Below are 21,274 nucleotides of genomic sequence, written 5' to 3'. Positions count from 1 at the left end.
ATCTACATTCTTCTTCAGGGCTTTTTAAAAAAATATGTATTTATTTAGGTGGGTAGTTAAGATTGTTCATTTAACAGTTTAAAAATATGATTGTGGAACGTGACTGAATCCATAAATCATACGGCTTCTCGCATGAGTTCTGAGAAAGTTCCCCATGTACTTGTCTATGGAGATTCTCAGTCATCCAGGTCATGGTTGTCCCAAAGAGGCTTTTCTCCAAGGGGCATTTGGACTTTCTGGTTTTTCTTTGAAGACGTTTCACTTTGAAGAAGCTTCTTGGATGAGAAATGAAATGTCTTCAAAGAAAAACCAGGAAGTCCAATTGCCCCTTGGAAAAAAGCCTCTTTGGGACATTCATGTAATCTGAGCAAAAATAAAATTAAAAATCTGGGTTTGTGACAGTTTACTGTCTTTGTTAGTACATTGCTCACTCACTCATAGGTGACAAAATACACCAGTGTCCTTGGATGAAAAGATAAGATCTCTGCCCTCTCCCTGAAAGTATTATGTGTAACTGTGAAGCTCATTCCCATGCTTCTGTACTGATTGTAGTTCAGATATAGATTCTTTCTCTTTTTTTTGAGATAGTGTCAATCAACACTGGGTGAGGTCTTGCCTAGTAAATCCAAGAGATGGGATCTAATTCAGTTTTGAATAACACCCCATCTACAGGATCAGAAAGCTACCAAATAAGGATTCTTGTTTATAGGGAAAATGGAAATAAAGCTGTCTTTGAAAACCAAAGAGGGTGGGTATAATACTATTAATATGGTACAGAGAAAATATAGAGCGATGTATATGATGTAGCCCTTCCACGACTGCTTCGATCTTTACATTTTTACATATCTGCAGAGGATTAGGCAGATATATACTGGTGGTTTTTGTAGGCCTGTTCACATTTGCAATGCCCCCGCCTCTCCCTCCATAATGTGGACAGCATTGGGTGGAACTGCTTGGAGACATAAGGCAGAGTCCTTAAGGCTTTGCTTGAAGACTTTAGTGATAGAGCACATGCTGATCATTCAGACATTTGCTTGAATGTCTAGAAAGTTGAAAGTGGGGAGAGTACTTGCTGTGCACATAGCCGCTTTTGTATCTTTCTCTAGCTTCCACTCATTCAGGTGAGAGGTCTGTAATGATCTGTATTCATGTTGGCTTGCAATGAGTCCATATGGCAGTGTGACCAGCTTTATTCCAGACCTGGCTCATGAAGAAAACTGAACACAAATATATCCACCTCTCAGACTTCCAACCTGAATACATGGTGGTTAAAGACAGTAAGGCTGGAGCTGTATTCATGGGCTTCATTCTCTCTGCACCTAAACTCTTCTATAGATTCTGTGAGCCTCAAACAAAAAATTTATAGGAGCTGCTTGAGCTAAGTAACTTATCTGTAGTATCCCTTTTTACTGTTCCATTTGCTGCTGTTGCCTTTAGTTCTCTTCTCTTTAAGTAGAATTAAAATTTGTGTTAGTATTTCCTGGAATCTTGAATAGATAGCCAACCCTCTGAAGATTGGTGGGGGCTCAGGAAGTGGTTGTTTTCATTTACTGGCAGTGAACTATCCATAATGTACCTCCTCTATTCCATGTGACACAAATTCTCATGGAAGTTACCCATTCAAATATTTAGTGTCTTGGCTTCAATTGTAAAGAATTCTTAATTAAAATACTGACCCTTTTTTTTTTAAATGGAGAAACTAAAATATCTCTTCTGTGAATAACATAAGAATGCTTCCTGTTTATAAATTCTGTAGAAATAGCCCTAAAGATAGTTTGGATAAACTATTCACAACAACAACAAGTAAAACCTTTAGACAGCTTTTGTTGTTGTTGTTAGTAGAGTCAACATTTTTTATTCCTAGGAAATGAGACCTTGCTTTATCTTGATTATTTCTAACTGACCAGGGTTCCTCTTCATTGCTGAAATTTGAAAAAGCTAAGCAATGCTATATAGTTATTTAAAATTTCAGCTACTGGCATTGCCGTATTTCATCCATTGTGAACCCTTTGATGGGCATTTTAGAGATCTGAATTCAGATTCTGCCTCCTTTATGGCCACTCATTCCTAGGTTTCGTTTTCCTGATTTGGAAAAGTCTAACTGATAAGAAAAAGAAATACGTGTATTCTGCATTTTAAAATTCTGTAAACAGTATAAATACAATTGTTATCATACAATCAATATGTGTTCTTGTTTTTTTTATGTAGAACTTCTTCACAAAGGTGTTACCTCTATTACAAATCTAGAAGGTTGGGTTGGGCATCCATTGGACCCAATTGGCACTCTTTTCAGTAGCCTTATGGAAGCCTGCAGAGTGGACGATGAAAGCTTCCATGTGTTCTCAGATTTCACAGGTAAAATCTTACCTTGTACCAGTCGTGTATGTGCATTCAGCATTTTAAAACAAGTTGCATTTTATTAGTCATTGCATGTTAACTAAAGAATTAGTTTTGGAACTGTTAGCAATGAGTTTGAGCCAAAATGTTTCATAATTAAAACATTCCTTGAAACAGGGATATTGAAAATGCTTAAGAAAGGGAAATTAAGGAAACAGAAGTTTGTTCTGATTGATCAGTGGTTTATCTTACTGACTGAATGTATCAATCTGCCTTATAGCGAGAGAGGTATACGTTCACTCAATTGCTGCCTTCCAAATGTGTCGGTACCCAGCCAATGTGGCTGAAGATTTCAGGGACTTATAACCTCAGCTAATCTGTAGAATACCAATATGAGGAAGAATGTATGTAGCAAATTCTTTTTCAATTTAGGATGTCTGGGATTGAATTTGGGACCTTTTCTGAATTCAGAGCATGTGGTCTTTATTACCTGACTTGATATTAAGAATATTAATAACATTGCATTTCATGTTCAACTGTTCATATTATAAATTATTTATAATTTACTTTCATTTTAAATTATTTAATATAATTTATTTATATTAAACATTTGCATAGCTGCCCATCTTATATTGAAGTCTGGGTGGCTCCCAAAATGATTCTTACTACTTTGCTGTGATTTAGTCAGTATTGTTATCGTGCATATTGCAGGTGAAGGATGGCAAAGAATATGAAACACAGATTTCCTTAAGACCATGTAATGAACTCATGGCAGAAATAAGGATTTCCTAATTCATTGTTCAGTCTTTTGCTGTTTTATATTTCGGCTTTCAGAAGACAGCATTTGACTCCCATTCAAATCACTATGAATACATTTTACTTGCTATTTTGTACGTTTCAAAATTTTATGTTCTGAGTGGCTTATATAGTAAGACAGGACTCACATATCACACCTAAGCCATCTTTTATTTATCTATGGTTTATTGGATACAACATAATTGACTTGATTAATGTTACATTATACAACATAAGCCATGATTTACAAACTACATTGGCTATATTCGTAGAAAATGCTGAAACAAAAGCAAACGTTTGGCTTAGTGTGATGTATAAAGTAGGCCTAAAATGTAACCATGCCAATTTTTGCTACCTCTATAGGAAGCTTATGAATGATAAAGAATAGGCATAAACAAAGCATATAACTTCAGAGAAACCATTTTCAGTGGCTTTATTGTTTTTATTTTGTAACTTTTTGTTCCAGAAAACATGGGCCCATGCAAATCTCTGGAATACTACCACTTTCCTACTCACAAATTCTTAGAAGAAGGAGAATCTTACTTAACACTAGCAGTGGAAGTGGCATTAATAGGATTGGGTCAGCAGAGGATAATGCCTGATGGCTTGTATGCACAAGAGAAGGTTTGTCGAAATGAGGAACAGCTAATTTCCAAGCTACATGAAATAGAATTGGATGACACTCTGGTGAAGATCTTCCAAAAGCAAGCAGTCTTCCTATTAGAAGGTAGCTGATTATTGATGATAACTTTCTTTCTTAACAGCTTTTAACAAAAGTAGAAGGCTGGTTCCTAAGTAGGTTTATTTCATAATCAACAAGCTCTTGCAAATCTAATGACTGTTTTGAGAGCTTCTAACTATTCCCAGTCTACGTATTTAAATATTGCACATATGAAGAGATGGTTATCCTTGACTCTACAGAATGGAAATTAAAATAGGTTTGTTTATCTTGTTATAATTCTAGCTATTTTAGGGGAGCATGGAAAATTTCAATCTCACACGTGAGATTATGAAATTCTTGCAATCATTGCTACCACTTTCAGCTGACACTTAAAACACATACAGTTAAGCTTTCTCTGATCATGAAGATTCTCAATCTTCCAAGTTATAGTTGTCCCAAAAGTGCTTTTTCCAAAAGGCAGCTGGACTTTCTCAGATTTTTTTTCCTTTGAAAACATTTTGCTTCTCATCCAAGAAGTTTCTTTCTCTAGTCAAGCATTTCAATGACCATCTTATATGGAACTTCACCCAGAAGTATATGAGAATTTTGTAATGTTTGAAAGTAACTTTTATTAGTGGAGTTTTTCTGGAAGTAAATACTATCTAAACTAAGAAAGATGGATAATACTTGAAACTTTGTGAGAATTAAAATGCATTGTCACTTCAGGGATAAAATAACAAATACAAAAAGTCAAGTAAAAATAAGAGTGGGAATCTTTCTTATTTTTCCCCCAAAAACCAAAACCCCAACATTTTAGATAAGCAGAAGAATCAAAAGTCGGGTATTACATTTCTTTGAGGAATCTCGAGCAGTAACAAGGATAGGGCTTGTATAAATTTTTAGAGACCTCTGGCCTAAACTTAGTATTGCCTAAATGTAGGGCAGAGCCCTGAGAACTGTATTTGTTCTACTTAGCCTTATTGCTTGAGTATTTTTATACCTGATGAATATCAAAAACTACGGTTGTGCACTAAAATCACTAATGATATAATGAATCTTATTGAATTAGGCTGTAATCACACCTTCCAAGGTTTCTGTCCTTTTTGGTCTTGTTTGTATATTTACAAAATTGCTAGGCAATTTATAAATAATAAAAAGATAGAAGTGATGAAATCCAGTATGTTAAAAAAAAACAAGATAAATATCCACACCAAAGATTATTTGATTAAAATCAAGATTATTTTCCACATCAAAACTAACTTCAGTATTGTGGAGCTTCCATCCCAAAGGCCTTGCAAAAGAGGTTAGTTTTCACTGCCTTTGCTGCCATTGTGGCCTCTGGGGAAAATATACTCCAAAGTGAGACAGCTGTTGCCCAAAAGACCGTCTTTTCAAGCTGCAGTTGCTTGCTTGATCTCTTGGAGGGTGAAAACCCATGTACCCCACTTGGTGGGCAGGCCGATTCTACTTCGTCCAGATTGTCCCAAAGGCATCAAGAACCCAAATCATTCAGAGCTTTAGAAGCGATCATTAGCACTTTGAATTGGACTGAGGAACCTATTGCCAACCAGTGAAGTTGTTTTACTAAACCAGTTATTTTCCATTCAGTAGGCAGGCAGCTATGTTTTGTGCCAGCTACAGCTGCAGGATTGTGTTCATGTACACCCCACTCCGCCTCATAGATCAAATTGCAGAAGTCTTAAATTTAAAATGATGATGGTTTGTTGCGGTTTTCTTAGTCTAATCCAGGGGTGGGATTCAGCCAGTTCGGACTGGTTTGGGTGAACCAGATGCTAATTTTAATCTGATTCGCTGAACCGGTATTTACAAGGATCAGCTGACCCCTCCCACCCCTCATGCCAGGTAAGTGCAGGCCCCCTGTGGAGGCTCTGGGAGGGTGAAAAACGGGCTTTTTGGAAGTTTGGAAACAGAGCCTGGGACAGGCCGTTTTCACCCTCCCAGAGGCTCAAGGAAAGCCTCCAAAGCCTGGGAAGGGTGAAAACTCCCCACCACCACTGTGGTGCAGGAAGCCGACTAGGCCACGCTTCCACACCCACCCAGCAACCGGGCAGAGAACCAGTTGCTAAAATTTTTCAATCTCACCCCTAGTCTAAACACATATTCCATGAACAACTATGAGCCCAAAAAACTCTTTGTTAATATTCCTGCTTTGCCTCGGGCAGCACAACTCCCATCAGCACTGATGGAATGAATCTTTATGGATCCAGAAGGCCTCCTTTAACAGAATCCCATCCTTGCCAAGATTCAACTGTGCCTGCATGGGATGGACACAAATTTAAAATGCAGACTAAACTCATTCCATCAAAGAACCTATCCACTTCACAAGTCCCAGATATTTTACAATAATTGTCAGATAATTGTCATGTGCAATAATACAGCAGCCCTCAGTTATAATGCCAAATATTTAAATGTTTAAAACTGTAACATCTGAAAATACTTTCTATTATTTTATTGCCTAAGAGTGGAAGCGGTTAAATATATGCTAAAAGGAAACTGCTTGAAATGGTTCAAAATGCAAAATAGTGTTAATTTGTATAAAGTAGTAGTTCTGGAGATATCATTGAGAAAAAAATAAAAAAGATACAGTTTATTTTCATTAAGGATCTTTGAAGCACAATAATTCATATTTTTCTGCTACAGTTTTTCAGGATACTGTGGTCATCAGCTTCTTTGCATTTACTTTTAGCTTCCTTTCAGAAGGCTCTTCGGTTTCTCCTAAGTCAGAAAAAATGTAATGGGATTAATAGGTAAAAAGTGATAAAATCTGTCATAACTGATGTTTTCCATGAAATTTAATTCTAAAGGTGATTGTCTCCCTTTTATTTTTAAAATAAGATTTATAGAAAAATAGCTTATACTGATTCACACTAGCAGTTTGGGGAGCTCAATTGCACTCACTGACAATAATTCCCCAGGATTTAAGATAGAGATCTGTTCCTAAAACTCTCAAAGATACCAGAAATGCTTTCCTATATATAAAAGTTGATACTTAAGGGCAACCATTCTCTATCAATATTATAGTAGTAGATCATATACCTAGCATCATATATGTTCAGTTCTGATAGCAGATCTTGAGAAGGTCTTCATTATATATACAGACCCTACAGAGTCACGGAATAGCTACTTCCAAGGATATAATATGCCACACCTAAAATGTTCTGTTGTTATAGTTGGACTGTGAATTTGGGTGAGTGGTCTAAGGAAGGATTCAGGCATTACTTACAGTGACCTGCTTTAGCAGGCATGACACTCTGAGGAAAAATACATATTTTGCGCGACTATCCAACCCACATAAATTGGGACATTTGCATTGGAATGTATTGCTCGTGTTCAAATACTTTCCTGAGCTGTAAACTATATTCTGTTAAAACACATTTTAAAATATGATTCAAAAAGCTATACACGCTTCAGTTCTTTGCTTTGATACAATATGTTCTACTTGGTTTTCTTCTAGTTTTTTTGAGAGGGCTCCTCACCAGAGAGAGTTTTTACTTTGTAGTGGATGTTTTCTTTTTGGCAAAAATTAGTGCAAAATTTCTAGCATTTTGATATTTCTTGATTTTATGTTCAGTAAAATTATAGTTCTCATTATAAGATTTTCTGTTCTTTTGCCTCCCCTCTCCAATAGCTGGACCCTATAGCGGTCTAGGTGAAATCATCCATCGGGAGAGTGTTCCAATGCATACCTTTGCCAAGTATCTTTTTACCTCTCTCCTACCTCATGATGCTGAACTAGCATACAAAACTGCACTGAGAGCAATGCGGTACGTATCCTTAAAACACATTTATAAAGGAAGCCCAATTCCAATTGACAGCATGGTTTTCCCTTCAAATCCCTAAAGTCACTGCAGAGGCCTCATTCCAAACATGTGGTCCTTCAGAGGTTAAAAACTGTGGTGGGATTCAAATAATTTAACAACTGGTTCTCTGCCCTAATGATTTCTTCCAACAACCAGTTCACCAATCTGCTCAAAAAGTTAACAACTGGTTCTCCTGAAGTGGTGCGAACTGACTGAATCCCAACCACTGGTTAAAAACATGGTGGAGGGGAATAAGATCTTTTTTGTGGTGGCCTCTTCTTGTCAGATGAGACCCTTTGTCTTTTAGAAGACTGGGCCATAACTTTAATTTTAGAAAGCCACTGCCAGAGTGATTTTGATAGTACATATTATACAGTTGATTTTTATGTGTATTTTAGAACAACACTCCTAGTCGTAGATGTGCTGCTCTAGGAAATTCTGGGACTTGCAGTTCCAGCATGATTGGAGAGTCAACAAGTGAGGAGGACTGCTTGGTCTATTGCTACCTGGGATTTATGCAAGTTGCAAATTCAACACCTTTAGAAACTATCAAATTGAGGATATAAAAGTTTGCATATGAAGTGTGCCACCCTGGAAGTCTGGTCATGGGGTGTAATATGTGGGTGAATGAATAACATGCAAGAATTGCAAGACTTTTATATTTATGTAACACACAGTCTTTCTAATCCAAGCCTTTCATTTTAATTCTCCATCTGAAGATTCAATCATTTCAGAAGTAGCTCTGAGATTGACCTCTCTCTAAAAGATGCTTGACATCCTTGCTGCTGGAAATTATATCTGACTCTTGACTGGACTGCCTATGTAGATTGACTGAAGTATATGCTCTAATGTTGGAAACACAGAATTAAGGGTTTTTTATTAGAATATTCTCTCAAGCACTGTTTATAACTGGAAGTAAATCCTAGAACTATCTAATCTGAATTTTAACTGACCCTTCATAGTTGCTTTTCCCTTTCATTTTCAAGGCAGTAGCTTCTGTGCTACTGTACAAGCCAGTCCAGTTCTTATGTCTGCCTCATTACCTGTCATCATAGGACAACCACGATAGAAAATTGGAAATAAATGAGGTGTGTCATGCTGTTAACACAGCTGATTGACCCCCCTCCTTCTTTCAGCACTTGGGAGTTCAGCTGCCCCCAAGGGAATCCTGAATCTCAGTTGAGCTTACTCATGCAGGCAGCTGTGGGCACAACCACTTCAGTATATCTATTGTGAAAGAAATCTGTCCTCTTGAAAAAGCAAGGGAGAACTGGTACTCTCTAGGCTGTGAGTTGTGATTTCCAACATAACTGAGTGCCGAGTTGGGGGAAGCTGCCTTCTCTAATGCTTTATAATTTGCTTCAGAAAATCATCCTTTGGAACCAAGGGAATGCACAGGGTATGTGCAAAAAAAGTCAAGATTGCGGCTGTAACTGAGATTAAAGCCTTGTCCCTTTTATGGATATTGCATTGCATGTAAAACAGGGCTTTGATTTCATGGTTGTGGTTGCCTTCTTGAATCACACACAGACACACAGACACACACACACACACAAAAACACACACACACACACCTCATGCATACCCTTGGCTTCAGTGGATGATTACTTGAAATAAATTAAGAAGCATTACCAGAGTCAACTTCTCACTGGAGCTGAAGCAGTGGTAGGTATAGTACAGGTTTATATCACAAGAGGAAGAATTCCATAATGCATTCATTGAATGGTTAGGTCTGTATTCATGTCTGTTAGAGCTGAAGTGCACTTCAGACTCAAAGGAAGAAATGTCATTCGGAGTTTCCACAGGCATGCACAGAGAACTTGTTGGAAATGCCTTAAACCAAATGCATCTTTTCCAGGATAAAGTTGCAGCTGTGAAGAGCAGCCGCACAAGCTGGGGGGAGGAGAAGAGAAGTCACAGATGCTTTAAAGTGTTTCCAGCAGATGTTACGGGGGCACAAAATAACATTTCTCAGTTGGAATCCAAAGTTCTGCACAACATAAGGTTTATGTGTTGAGAGAGAGAGAGAGAGTGCACACAAATATAAATCAATTTCCCCACTGCCATCATACACAAAATGCGATTAGGCTAACCAGATTGTTACCCCCAGAAAGCATTACACAAATCAAGCAAAAAATTGTATTTATTTCTGTCATACTTTATAATTGTGTTATTTTTCTTCATGAAACAGTCTGTTTATATAAATTGGGAAGAAACCCAATTCTGTGTAGGACACTGGAGAGCTTTCAGAATAGAAGAGAATATATGTAGATCAGAGTTGAACTGTGGAGTCCTTGGTGTCCTCTGAGCTTTGTTTACTTGCAAACATTTCATTACCCAACTATATAATATCCTCAGTGCTAGACAGTGTGGGGCTGGCTGTTCGTTTATGTACTTTTGCCCTGCAAATGGGTATAATGAAGCGGTATATAAGTCTAATTAATAAATAAATGTTGGTGAGGGTATATTTTTCTCTTTGGTAATTCCTTGATTAGGGTATTATTTTCTGCTTGTTTCTCTGGTGTTAATCTCTGCTTACCTGGGTTTTAACTGCTAAGGAGGATGTGATCTGGACCACACCAACGTTTTGGACATCAGGGACCACTAAATTCATAATTTTAAATCCCGCAGACTACTACTATGATTTTTTAAAAGGATAAATAGTATTTAGTGCAATATAAAAAATGCAAATAATTTTTCTGTGGACCATCAAAATGTTCTCGCGGTCCACCAGTGGTCCATGGACCACCAATTGGTGTCTCTCGATCTGGACTTTTTGTTTGTTTGTTTCTTCTTTTTGCCTTTTTATTGTCTCTTGAATGATGTGCAAATGTGGTTTATCTCTATGTTTGTATTGATGGCTGATTTGTAAGAATGCCAAGCTTCCAGGAATTGCCTAGAGTTTTTCGATTTAGCTTACTCTAGGATGCTCAGAGTTTCTTGGATGAAACTGTGGTTGAGCCTGTCTCTGTGTTGTGAGATTAAGGAGTTTTCATGGTTACTTCTGACTGCTTATTGGTATTCATGATGTGCTCTGCTAGTCTTCTCCCTGTCTCTCCTATCTAATGGCTGTTATAGTGGCAGGTTGTATATTGCAGATGAGTCTCTATGTTGCCGATATAGATGATCAAGCAGAAACCATTTGCAGGGCAAACTACTGTATATAAATAGGGACTGAACCCCCAGTCACTAGCGCTAATAATATTACTTAGTTGATTAGTTGATTAGTGAAATATTTGCAAGCAAACAACCACTCTTAGAGAGTACCAAAGGCTCTTATAGAATAAAATAGAATAGAATAGAATAGAATTCTTTATTGGCCAAGTGTGATTGGACATACAAGGAATTTGTCTTTGGTGCATATGCTTTCAGTCTACATAAGACAATAAAATACAAGAATAAAAAGATACAACACTTAGTGATAGTCAAGGTTACTAATAAGCTATAAAATCGTACTAGGAAACAAATAAAAACAATATAAATTGAAAGATACAGACAACATGGTTATAGTCATAAGTGGGGAGAGATTGATGCTAGGAAGGAAGAGAAGAATAATAGTAATACAGTCTTAGTAAATTATTGACAGTGTTGTGGGAATTGGTTGTTAAGCAAAGTGATAGCATTCAGGGAAAAACTTTCCTTGTTTCTAGTTCTGGTGCTCAGTGCCTTACAGCAGTGGTCCCCAACCCCCGGTCCGCGGACCGGTGCCGGGCCGTGGAGTACCTGGCACCGGGCCGCGCAGCGGCCGGGGGCCATGATCGCTGCAGCGGCCGGGGGACATGATCGCTGAAGCGCAAAGGCTCCTGGGCCGTGCGCAAAAGCTCCTGGGCCGTGCGCAAAGGCTCCAGGGAAGAGAGCCCCGCGCAGGTACGCAATCAATGTGTCATCGCGAACAACGCACCCCCACCCCTGCGCGCGCTCAGCGGGCCACGGTAAAATTATCAAAGGCTGACTGGTCCGCGGCGATAAAAAGGTTGGGGACCACTGCCTTACAGCGTCGTTTTGAGGGTAGAAGTTGAAACAATTTATGTCCAGGATGTGAGGGGTCTGTAGATATTCATAAGCCCCGGGTTTTAAATAGTGTTGCCCACATTGATTCCAAATATTCCTTCAAAGCCATAGGAACTGAGAATCTGCTTTTTTAAAGAAACAAACAAAAAAGAAAGAAAACTGAAATTTTAGGAATTAGGATATAGGTAGTCTTCAACTTACGACCACAGCTGGGAACTGGAACTTCTATCCTAAGCCATTATGGCTGTAAGTTGAATCATCACATAACCGGACATGATTTTACAGCCATTTTTACCATGATTATAAGTCAAATCACATGGTCCTAAGTGGCGTCATGTGATTGTAAAAGTGTGAATCCAGTTTTCTGCTGGAATCAGCAAAAGCTGTTGCAAATTGCAGTCATGTGACCATGGGATGCTGTAGCCAATTGTAAATGAGAGCCAGTTTGTTATACCCATTAAGGCTAGAAACCAGGAGGCTTTGAGTTTTAGTCTTGCCTTGGGCATGAAAGCCAGCTGAGAAAATCATTCTTTCATAGCCCAAGTCATCTCATAAGGTTGTTGTGGGGAAAATAGGAAGGAGATTATTAGATATGTTTGCCACGTTGAGTTATTTATAAAAACAAAGGTGGTATTAAAAAAAATTGAGACTGTTGCCAAGAGTCCGAATTGTGATTACATGACCATGGAGGCAGGGTGATGATCAAAAGTTCTATTTTAGGTCATTATAGACTTTTTCCTAGGCTTAATTCAAATTGTCATGGTTGTGAGTTGAGGAGTTAGTCCTTGACTTATGACTGAACCCATGCAAGTTTGCATTTATGGCCATTTGCAATGCCTCACAGACAGTATCCAGGAAAAAGAAATCCTACAGCAAACAGTGGGTCTACCTAAACGACCACCACAAAAATCATAATTTTGGTTTTGGTCCTATGATGACGCATTTTAGAACCATCATGACTTAACGACCATAATTGCCAGATTAAATTACGGCTCTAAATTGAGAACTACCTGTACAGCTTTCTGTGTTCTTCTAGACTTTGCATATAGCTCTCAAAATCTTTGAGGTAGCATAAATCTACCAAATTTAAGTTTTAGTTGCAACTGAAAAGAGGCATAGAAATGTTACCTGATGTCAGTGTTACAGACAGGCTGTGACAAGCATTTTAAAGCACTGAAAATGTCCTGTCCTCTAGAAGGCTTTTCATGGCTGGCTGCATTTGTGCGCAAACGCGCAGCTACTTGGCTTCATTGGCAGTCTGTGTAGGAAAGTTTATGCATGTACACACAAAATTAAAGCAGTTGCTTTAATGCCTTGAGATGTCTGCTGTATTACTCAAGACTCATATAATTAGTGAACCCATTGGTATGTTTTGCACAGTCCTAGTATATAAAATTGTCCAATTAACTGCTATAATCTTATGTCCAATTTTTTCTTCTGCATTGATATGATTAGATAAAATTATCATTCGCTCAAAACTATATTAAAAAAGAGGAAAAGACAAAAGGGTAGTTGTTTAGATTTTCATGCAGTGAGATCTTCTCTTGCCTTCCAACTTATATGGGAGCTTCTTTTCAGGTAAAGTCAGTTTTCTATTTTTCCGATTGTCAAAGTGGTTGGTAGAATTTCTCCTCCCAAAGGAGACTTGCCTGGCTCCCACACTGCTATATTTTTAGTGCCACACTTATCTCTTCCAGACATTTTGGATTTGTAAGAGTTGAATTTTTAAGCACCGCAAAGTGTTGAGATAGCTGCTTTTGCATATTCATGTTTTTTTCCCTGTGCATAATTATTTTGCCTTTTATTGCTTGCTTCTCATTTTGTATATTTCCACCCAGTAACAGATGTTCTGAAGCTAGAATACAAAATGTTCTCTTTGCATGCATGTGTCTATTTAGACTATTTGGTTCAGCCTTCCCCAACCTGGTAATGTCTGTATGGTTTGAAGTACATTTTCCTTTGATCTTCACCAGTGGTGGGATCCTGCCAGTTTAACAACCGGCTGGGTGATCGCGTGTTTTGCTCCACACGCGTGCACAGTTTTAGCAAAACTTACCTTCCACATTACTTCTGTGGAGTAACACAGCTGTGCCACGTGAATCAGCTGAGAGGATATAAGTAAGTAAAGCACACAGGCGGGCGGGCCAACCTGATAGTTGGAGCAAACCGGTTTGCTCCCAGCTGATTGTTGGAGCTACCAGTTCGCCCAAACCGGCTAAATCCCACCTCTGATCTTCACCCAGCAAGTTTATGGAAAGTGCAGATCAACACATCAGATTGGAAAAGGCTCCTGTCACAAAAAAGGTCTTGTTCTCTACTGCCATCACAAAGAGCTTTTCCAAATTTGCTAAGGGCTACCAGAATTGAGAAGACATTGATTAGATGGGAAAAGGTCTTCTAAAGTGTCTCTGATCATTTCAGAATGTTGTGACTATTTTTCAAAATCTGTTGCCTGAATTAAATGTAAATGTTTCATTGTTGGTTGTAGAGATCAATATGAATGACAGTGATGTCCTCCCCAAATAAACACAAAAGGCTTGTAAGTTCCTTTTCTAGCTGATTTTCAGTGGGTTCTTCCAGATGAAAGTTGTAGGGACAAGTTTAATGTGAATGGTGCTGTTGATTAGCTGACTTTTTTTTTGCTGAAAACTTGCTGATTGCCCTTTCTCCAGTTTCTTCCAGCTACAGTTAGAGGCTTGTTACAAACATGGTACAAGTACTTCTGCTTTTAGGCATTGTGGGTCACTGCAGAAGCAGTGTGATTGTAGAAGATTATGTTGACAGGACAGTCATGGGCAAGGTTGCTGCGCTTGTCCCAGCTTCTAACTCCCAGTGTCTCAGCCCTGTGTCAGGAAGTCAGGGCTGGTAAAAGAACTGTAGAGACAGAATAAGGCATTTGGTAATTTGCCACCCTGAGGAACAACCGAAATGCCTGCAATTTTTAAAACTACAAAGTTGTAAAACTACAAAGAAGGAAGGAATTACTGTTCCAGTGTTAAACTCTGGGGTTACGCTAGGCTTTTTTAATTCACCCTGCTAGAAAGAGTGAGCTCAGATAGACCAGCAGTTCTTAGTGATTGTGGTAGTTTGCCTGCCTGCTTGCCCGCCCATCCATCCATTCATCTATCCATCCATGTTTTATCTAATTTATATGCTGCTTATCTCACAGTTCACAAAGTAAACATGCTTGCTCTTGTGGTGTATTAGTGATATTAAATAGGAGGGGAAAAACCAGTCAAGCCTTTCTGAATTTTCATTGTGAAATCAGAGAACTTGAGCAATGGGGAGGTTGGTTGTGTGGAAGTGTCCTGTGTCATCACTTTTGACCTTTCAAGTGCTGAAGCTGCTCTGAATCATCATGGTAAGAAGCTCATGTGCAAAAAAAAAAAAAAAACCCCAACACCAAAATCCACCATCCTATTTTCATTCAAGTAGATTACAGTGTAGTCTCTTCTAATAATAGCCCTTAGGAGGGATAGAAATAACTTATCAGCAAAAAGCAACTATTTTCAGTACAGCTGTAGTATCTCTTTAAACCACTGTTTGAAAGTAGGCTTGTCCTCATACTTATCTTTTTTTAATCTTGCACGGAATTACTTTTGACAGACTTGCTTGTGCAAGTAAAATAAAGCAAAGTGAATGGCTGCTTGCTCAAGAGGCTGTATTTTGAGATTTTAAACCAGCATTTGTTTAATATGACAATATTGCTTGACATCTCAATTCTTTTGACCAAATAGCTGTTAAAGTTCCAGCGCAATTGTTGGGATTGATATCTCTAAAAATAGCTATGGTGGAATGCAAACGTTATTCAGATAACTTCTCTGCCTACTGTGAGATGGTTTTATATAGATATTGTCCACCCATGCCTCTGAAAATCTGGATGCTCAGGGCATATTATTGCAGAGGGGCTGCACCATTCGCATGAAATCTGATATAGAAGCTAATACATTGATTTGTGAATTTAAAAAAAAATACAAGCACATGCAATTTCAGTTTTAGAAAACCAGAATGACATTTTAAACACATAGTATGTAACTAAATAAAAATATTTTATCTGATCCTTTAAAAAATACAAAACTAATAAATGCTTTTACTTCTCTCAAATAATCGTTTTCAAATTTACTAAGAGATGAAAATCAGAGTTTCTGCATTCAGATACCAAGACATATTATACGTCTTGCCAGTTGAGAAAATAAACAAAGCTTCAGGCGGATATACTATTTTTGTAATAAATAATGTATAGGAATAATATCAGCATACTATTGTAAACAGACACTCCCATACAGTAAATATGTCAATCTTTATAGGTGGCAATCTTATGTACATTTCATTGGGAATGAACCCCATTATATTTGATGATACTTGCTTTTTAAAAAATAATGCAGAGAATATGGTTGCAAATGTCAAAACTGTACAGAAAAATAGAAATGCAGAACTGGGTCAATACATCATTAATTATTAAGAATAGAATTCACATTCTAAATCTCTAATAATACTCCCATTTAGAAGTATGTCAGGTTTACCTTTACATACATTTTGTGTGTGTGTGTGTGTGTGTCTTATCAGCTTTTTCTAGTGTGCAATATGAATAGGAAGCACAGAGAAACAGAATAATTCAGAGGATTTATTGTATAAGGACCTTACCATAGCATTACGGTTACATTCCAGTATATTGTGTACCAATAAAGGAGAATATTTGTAGCTCAGGATTGAAATGAGGTGCTCTCTGAGCTTGCTTGTTTCTTGCAGACGTTTCATTACCCTAATTAGGTAACATCATCAGTGCTAGCGAGGAGTGCTGTTTGCTGTCATTTTATATTCTGGTGACTTGCCTGTCTATGTGAGTGGGGGCGGTCTCAGAGATTCTTTGGTTGGGCTGTTTGTATTGTGTAACTTGCTCAGTATCGGGTTCTTTCTCATAGCCACTCGGCCTTGAGCTGACCGAAAAAAATTGTAGTATAAAGGTTGATGTCTCTTATTAGATCATTGATCCTTATTAGATATAGGGCACATTAATCAGAGATTAGAGAACCCCTCCAACTTTGTTTCCTTCCCTCTCATCAAAAATCACATGCCACTGCAAGAATTTCAACCTGTCAGTCTTTATACATACCCTGTTTCCCTGAAAAAAAGGACCTCCCTAGATAATAAGCCCAATCGGGCTTTTGAGCGCATGTGCTAAAATAAGTCCTCCCTGATAATATTGCAAGACAGCAACAGCCATGAGATGACCAAGCTCGCTGCCTCCTGCACCTCAAAAATAATAAGACCTCCCCGAAAATAAGACCAAGCACTTATTTTGGGGGGGGGTCAAAAGAAAATAAGACCCTGTCTTATTTTTGGAGAAACATGGTAGGTTGGGGAGATTGGTCACATGTCCAAAATGGTAGATACAGCAGTGTGTTCCAAACCTGTGCTCTTTCAGGGAAGGGTTTTTTTGGAATAGTGCCATAATATTCAATTCATATTCTAAAGAAGCCCAACTCTCAACTGTCCTTGACTTACAACAGTTTGCTGTCTGTTCAAAGTTACAATGGCACTGAAAAAAAGTAACTTATGACCATTTTTCACACTTATGACCATTACAGTATCTCCATGATCACATCATCTAGATTCAAATGCTTGGCAACTGGCTCATATTTATGATGGTTGCAGTGTTTTGGGGTCGTGTGATCCCCTTTTGTGATCTTCTGACAAACAGAATCAAAGTCAGATTCACTTAACAACCCTGTTAATTAACAACTGCAGCAATTCAGTTCATGGCAAGGAAAGTCATAAAATGGGACAAAATTCATTCAACAAATTTCTCACTTAGTAACAGAAATGTTGGGCTCAATTATGGTTGTACGTCGAGGACTACCTGTAACAAGGTTTCCTATTCCAAAGAATGACTGTTGATCCAGCCCGATCAACCACTGGAAAGGTCAGGGAGAGATGCACCATGAAGCTTCCTTTCCCACAGATCAGGGGTGTCAAACTCTTGTCATCATGGCGATGTCATGTGACATATCCAGGGGTGGACTGTTACAGGTTTAACCGGGTTTGGGAGAACCCGCAGCTAACATTATGCCTGGTTCGGAGGACCTCCAAATCCCACCCTTGCTGTCCCCTCCCTTCCCCACCCTGGCCACTCCTCCCAGGAGTCTCCATGCAGTCCATTTTGGATGCGAGGTAAGTTCAGGGCCCACGCGGAGGCTCAGGGAGAGGGAAAAACGGGGCTTCCGGAAGTCCTCTGGAGCCTGGGAGAGGCAGTTTTCGCTCTCCCCAAGGCTCGAGGAAAGCCTCCAGAGCCTGGGGAAGGTGAAAACGCACCCCCCCACAAACAAAACGCCATGGTGCAGGAGGCTAACTAGACCATGGCCACGCCAGGCTGGGAACCTATTACTGAAATTTTTGAAGCCCATCCCTGGACGTATCGGGACTTTTTCCCCCTTCACTAAACTGGACATGAGCGTGATGCATCCAGCCCCCGGGCCGCGGGTTTGACAGCCCTGCCACAGATTGTCAGTATAAACTGAGGATTGGCTTGAAGACCTAGAATTACAAGGGGGGGAAATCCTGATTTTAAAGAACTCGACTGTCCTGCCGCTCAGAGTAGAATGAGCATGAAAAAGTATGCCTCATATCAAAGTGAATGCTCACACAAAGCTATCATTCCCAATAAGTGCCAGGCACGATGCCACCATTTGGTGGTGGTGGGGGAAGGCTCATCTGATTACCCCACCAACAAACAGGTCAGTGAGGTATGTTAAATGGTTTCCAGGCCGAAACTCTTTTGGAGGAAAATAATATTTGATTCAGGAATCTCTTAATGATGGTGCTTCCTTAGGTGTGGCCTGAAGATGATATGAAGGCAGTGTCATGAGGACTCTGCAGAAAGAAGAGGTTGCCAAGGCTTGTTTATGCTGTACATACATAGAAAGGCTTATAGTAGCATTGTCCTTAGTTACCAATGGTAATTGAGACTGGAAACTGTCTCTAACAAAGCAGTTACAAAGTGCAATGCCATATGACTCTGCTGACTTAAGATTGCAGTTCTAGGTACGGCCATTTGGAAAATCCCAGGCAATGGTTAGGTGCAATGACATGTGACCATCTTTTATTTATTAAATTTAAATGCTACCACCTCACTCTGAAAAACAACTCTGGGTGGTTTCCCCCATTGACTTTACTTGTTGCAAATTGGCAGCAAGCTGACAAATGGTCACATGACCATGAGGATGCCGCAATGGACACAACTTTGAGGAGCAGTTGTAAGTCTCCTCATTCCGTTCCATTGTACTTGTGAATGGCAACTAAACAAATGACCACTTCTACAGTTTCCTGGTGTGTCCCTTGTTTATGTTGACATTTGTAGACACTTGCTGTTCAAAATCATATTAAGGAAAATCAGATCTATAGAGGTTTGAGGTTTTTCTGTCTAAAGTGAATTAATTGATTAGATGTAGAGGAAAAATGTTGTATTTTGATGCTCCATAATAATAATTTGTTGTCTTAAGAATAACCATTAGGCACTCACTTTTCCCTTCCTATATATATCAGGAGAAACCATGCTATTTTAACTGTGGTAATTTTAAAAAAAAGCTGAAATGGTCAAACTATGGCCTTTAGATATTGAGTTTCTGTAGAAGGAAAATCATACTTGGGATCAACTAGGCTACGTTTGTATGATCAGTAAGATTACATATTTTTTACTTGCAGGTTACTAGTATTGGAATCAACAGCTCCGATTGGAGATATGTCTCGTCCTCATCACATAGCATCAGTTGTTCCAAACCGGTATCCCCGTTGGTTCACTCTGAATCACATTGAATCTCAGCAGTGTGAATTAGCATCAACTATGCTAACAGCAGCCAAAGGTACAATCCTGACAATGAACCATCTGAAATTTTAGTTTGCTAAAATGTAAATTATATTTAGTTGATCAATGTAACAATTTTTGTGTGAACAATGTTCAGTTTGTCTGCTTTCCCCTTCTTCTGTTGCATCCCCAGAGAGAGTAAAAGGTTTCATATGTATTCAGCCACATTTTATCATGTTTCAACCATAAAGGGCAGTATGTAAGTGATGTATTTGCCTTGTTCCATAAACCAGGATGAGTAGCTCCTGGCTTCAGCTTCCTCTTCCCAGATCACAGAGCTGAAAATAAGTGACATAGTGGTAGGAGTAAACTCAGGACAAAAGATACACTTGGCAAAAAGTTAAAGCAGAAGTTTCTGACAAGGGAAAGAAAGTTGTGAGAGTTTGCATAACATCCAAGCCAGACCATATGTGTTTAAAACAAAAGGAACATAGTTTTTTGACAGGTTGTTTGTTTTAGAAATGTATAAGGCTGCCAAACTTTATAACTCTGGGCAGCATACAGTAAAACAATCATAAAATGCGATTTAAAAAACGCAACTAAATTCCAGAAGAAAAACAACCATTAAAAGACAATCAAAGCTGAAGGAAGGCATGTTTAGAGACACATCAAAAGATCAATATGTCAAGGAAACCATTTTGGTTTTTTCTTCTAAAAAGTAGCACATCTTATCAAAACAAGATGGCAGGGTGCTTGGTCAGTACAAAGGTAGCTCAGAATAGAAACTCAACCATCTTGAATGAGATTTCTTTTCCCTAGAAAATTCAAGTTTGCAGTTCGAATGCATTCTTAACTTCAATCGTGAATTATTTTTGTACAGTTTCTCAGTGTACCAAGTCTGTTTTATCCTAAAGGTGTTAGATCTTACTGTGGTAGCAACTGCCTTAGTTACAATTCATTTTTGGAGTTTTGTAAAGCATTCTAAATGGGGCTGCCTTATAATTTAAAAAATTCAGCTAGTTGAAACTAGTCAAACAATAATAAGCTGAATTACTGAATGAGATTGGTTATAGGGTTACCCACTTCCATTTATTTCATGGCTATCAGCTTTCTCGCTCTTTCTTTTCTTTTTGGTCATCATTCATTGTTGCTTATCACTTCACAACTTGGGCATGGGTTGTTAAAAAAAAATTAATTCCCTTATATGAGTCCACTCAGTTTTAATCTAACTTGGACTCCCAACTGTAAGAGTCACATATCAATTGATAGAAATACATGGAGAGCCTTTGAGATAGTTGCTTCTATAATTTGGAAATCCCTGTAAACATAGTTTAGGCTAATTATCACATGAATCTTTTTTTAAAAAGTATACTTACCGTATTTTTGGAGTATAAGACGCACCTTTTTTCCTCAAAAAAGAGGCTGAAAATCTGGGTGCGTCTTATACATCAAATACAGCATTTTTTTGCCTCCTGAGGCCCCGCCCCTTCACCAAAATGGCTGTGCATACTCTTATGGGGGCTGGGAAGGGCAGAAATGAGCAAAAAACGGCCCATTTCCCCCACCCAGCCTCCAGCAGCACTCTATAAGCCTCCATAAGGCTATGCATGCAATTTTTTTGACAAACGGGCCCGTTTTTGTGAAAAACGGGCAGTATTTTGCTCATTTTTGCCCTCCCCCCAGAGCACTCTGCAAGCCCCCACAAGCCTATTCATGCCTTTTTTAAAAAATGGGCCGTTTTCATGAAAAACAGGAAATTTTTGGGAGGTTTGCAAAGTGCAAAAACGTTTTTTTTCCTTTTGGAATGCTCTTTAACTGATCGATGAGAATTATATTGATCAAGTACTG

At 38.6% G+C, this 21,274-nt stretch overlaps 1 protein-coding gene across 1 annotated transcript in view; it reads left to right on the top strand.

The window, feature by feature from the left end:
- ZSWIM6 (zinc finger SWIM-type containing 6) overlaps window positions 1-21,274 on the top strand; it is a 105,440-nt gene that overhangs the window by 71,445 nt on the left and 12,721 nt on the right. The window contains 4 exon segments of the mRNA XM_032213644.1: window positions 2,209-2,355; window positions 3,599-3,859; window positions 7,443-7,578; window positions 19,327-19,484. Of these exon segments, the coding sequence (XP_032069535.1) occupies window positions 2,209-2,355; window positions 3,599-3,859; window positions 7,443-7,578; window positions 19,327-19,484 (702 nt within the window).

This window comes from Thamnophis elegans, chromosome 3 (genome assembly GCF_009769535.1).
Source record: "Thamnophis elegans isolate rThaEle1 chromosome 3, rThaEle1.pri, whole genome shotgun sequence".
NCBI classification, from domain to species: domain Eukaryota; kingdom Metazoa; phylum Chordata; class Lepidosauria; order Squamata; family Colubridae; genus Thamnophis; species Thamnophis elegans.
The sequence above is the reverse complement of the archived record's forward strand: the minus strand, read 5'-3'. Positions and strand labels throughout refer to the sequence as shown.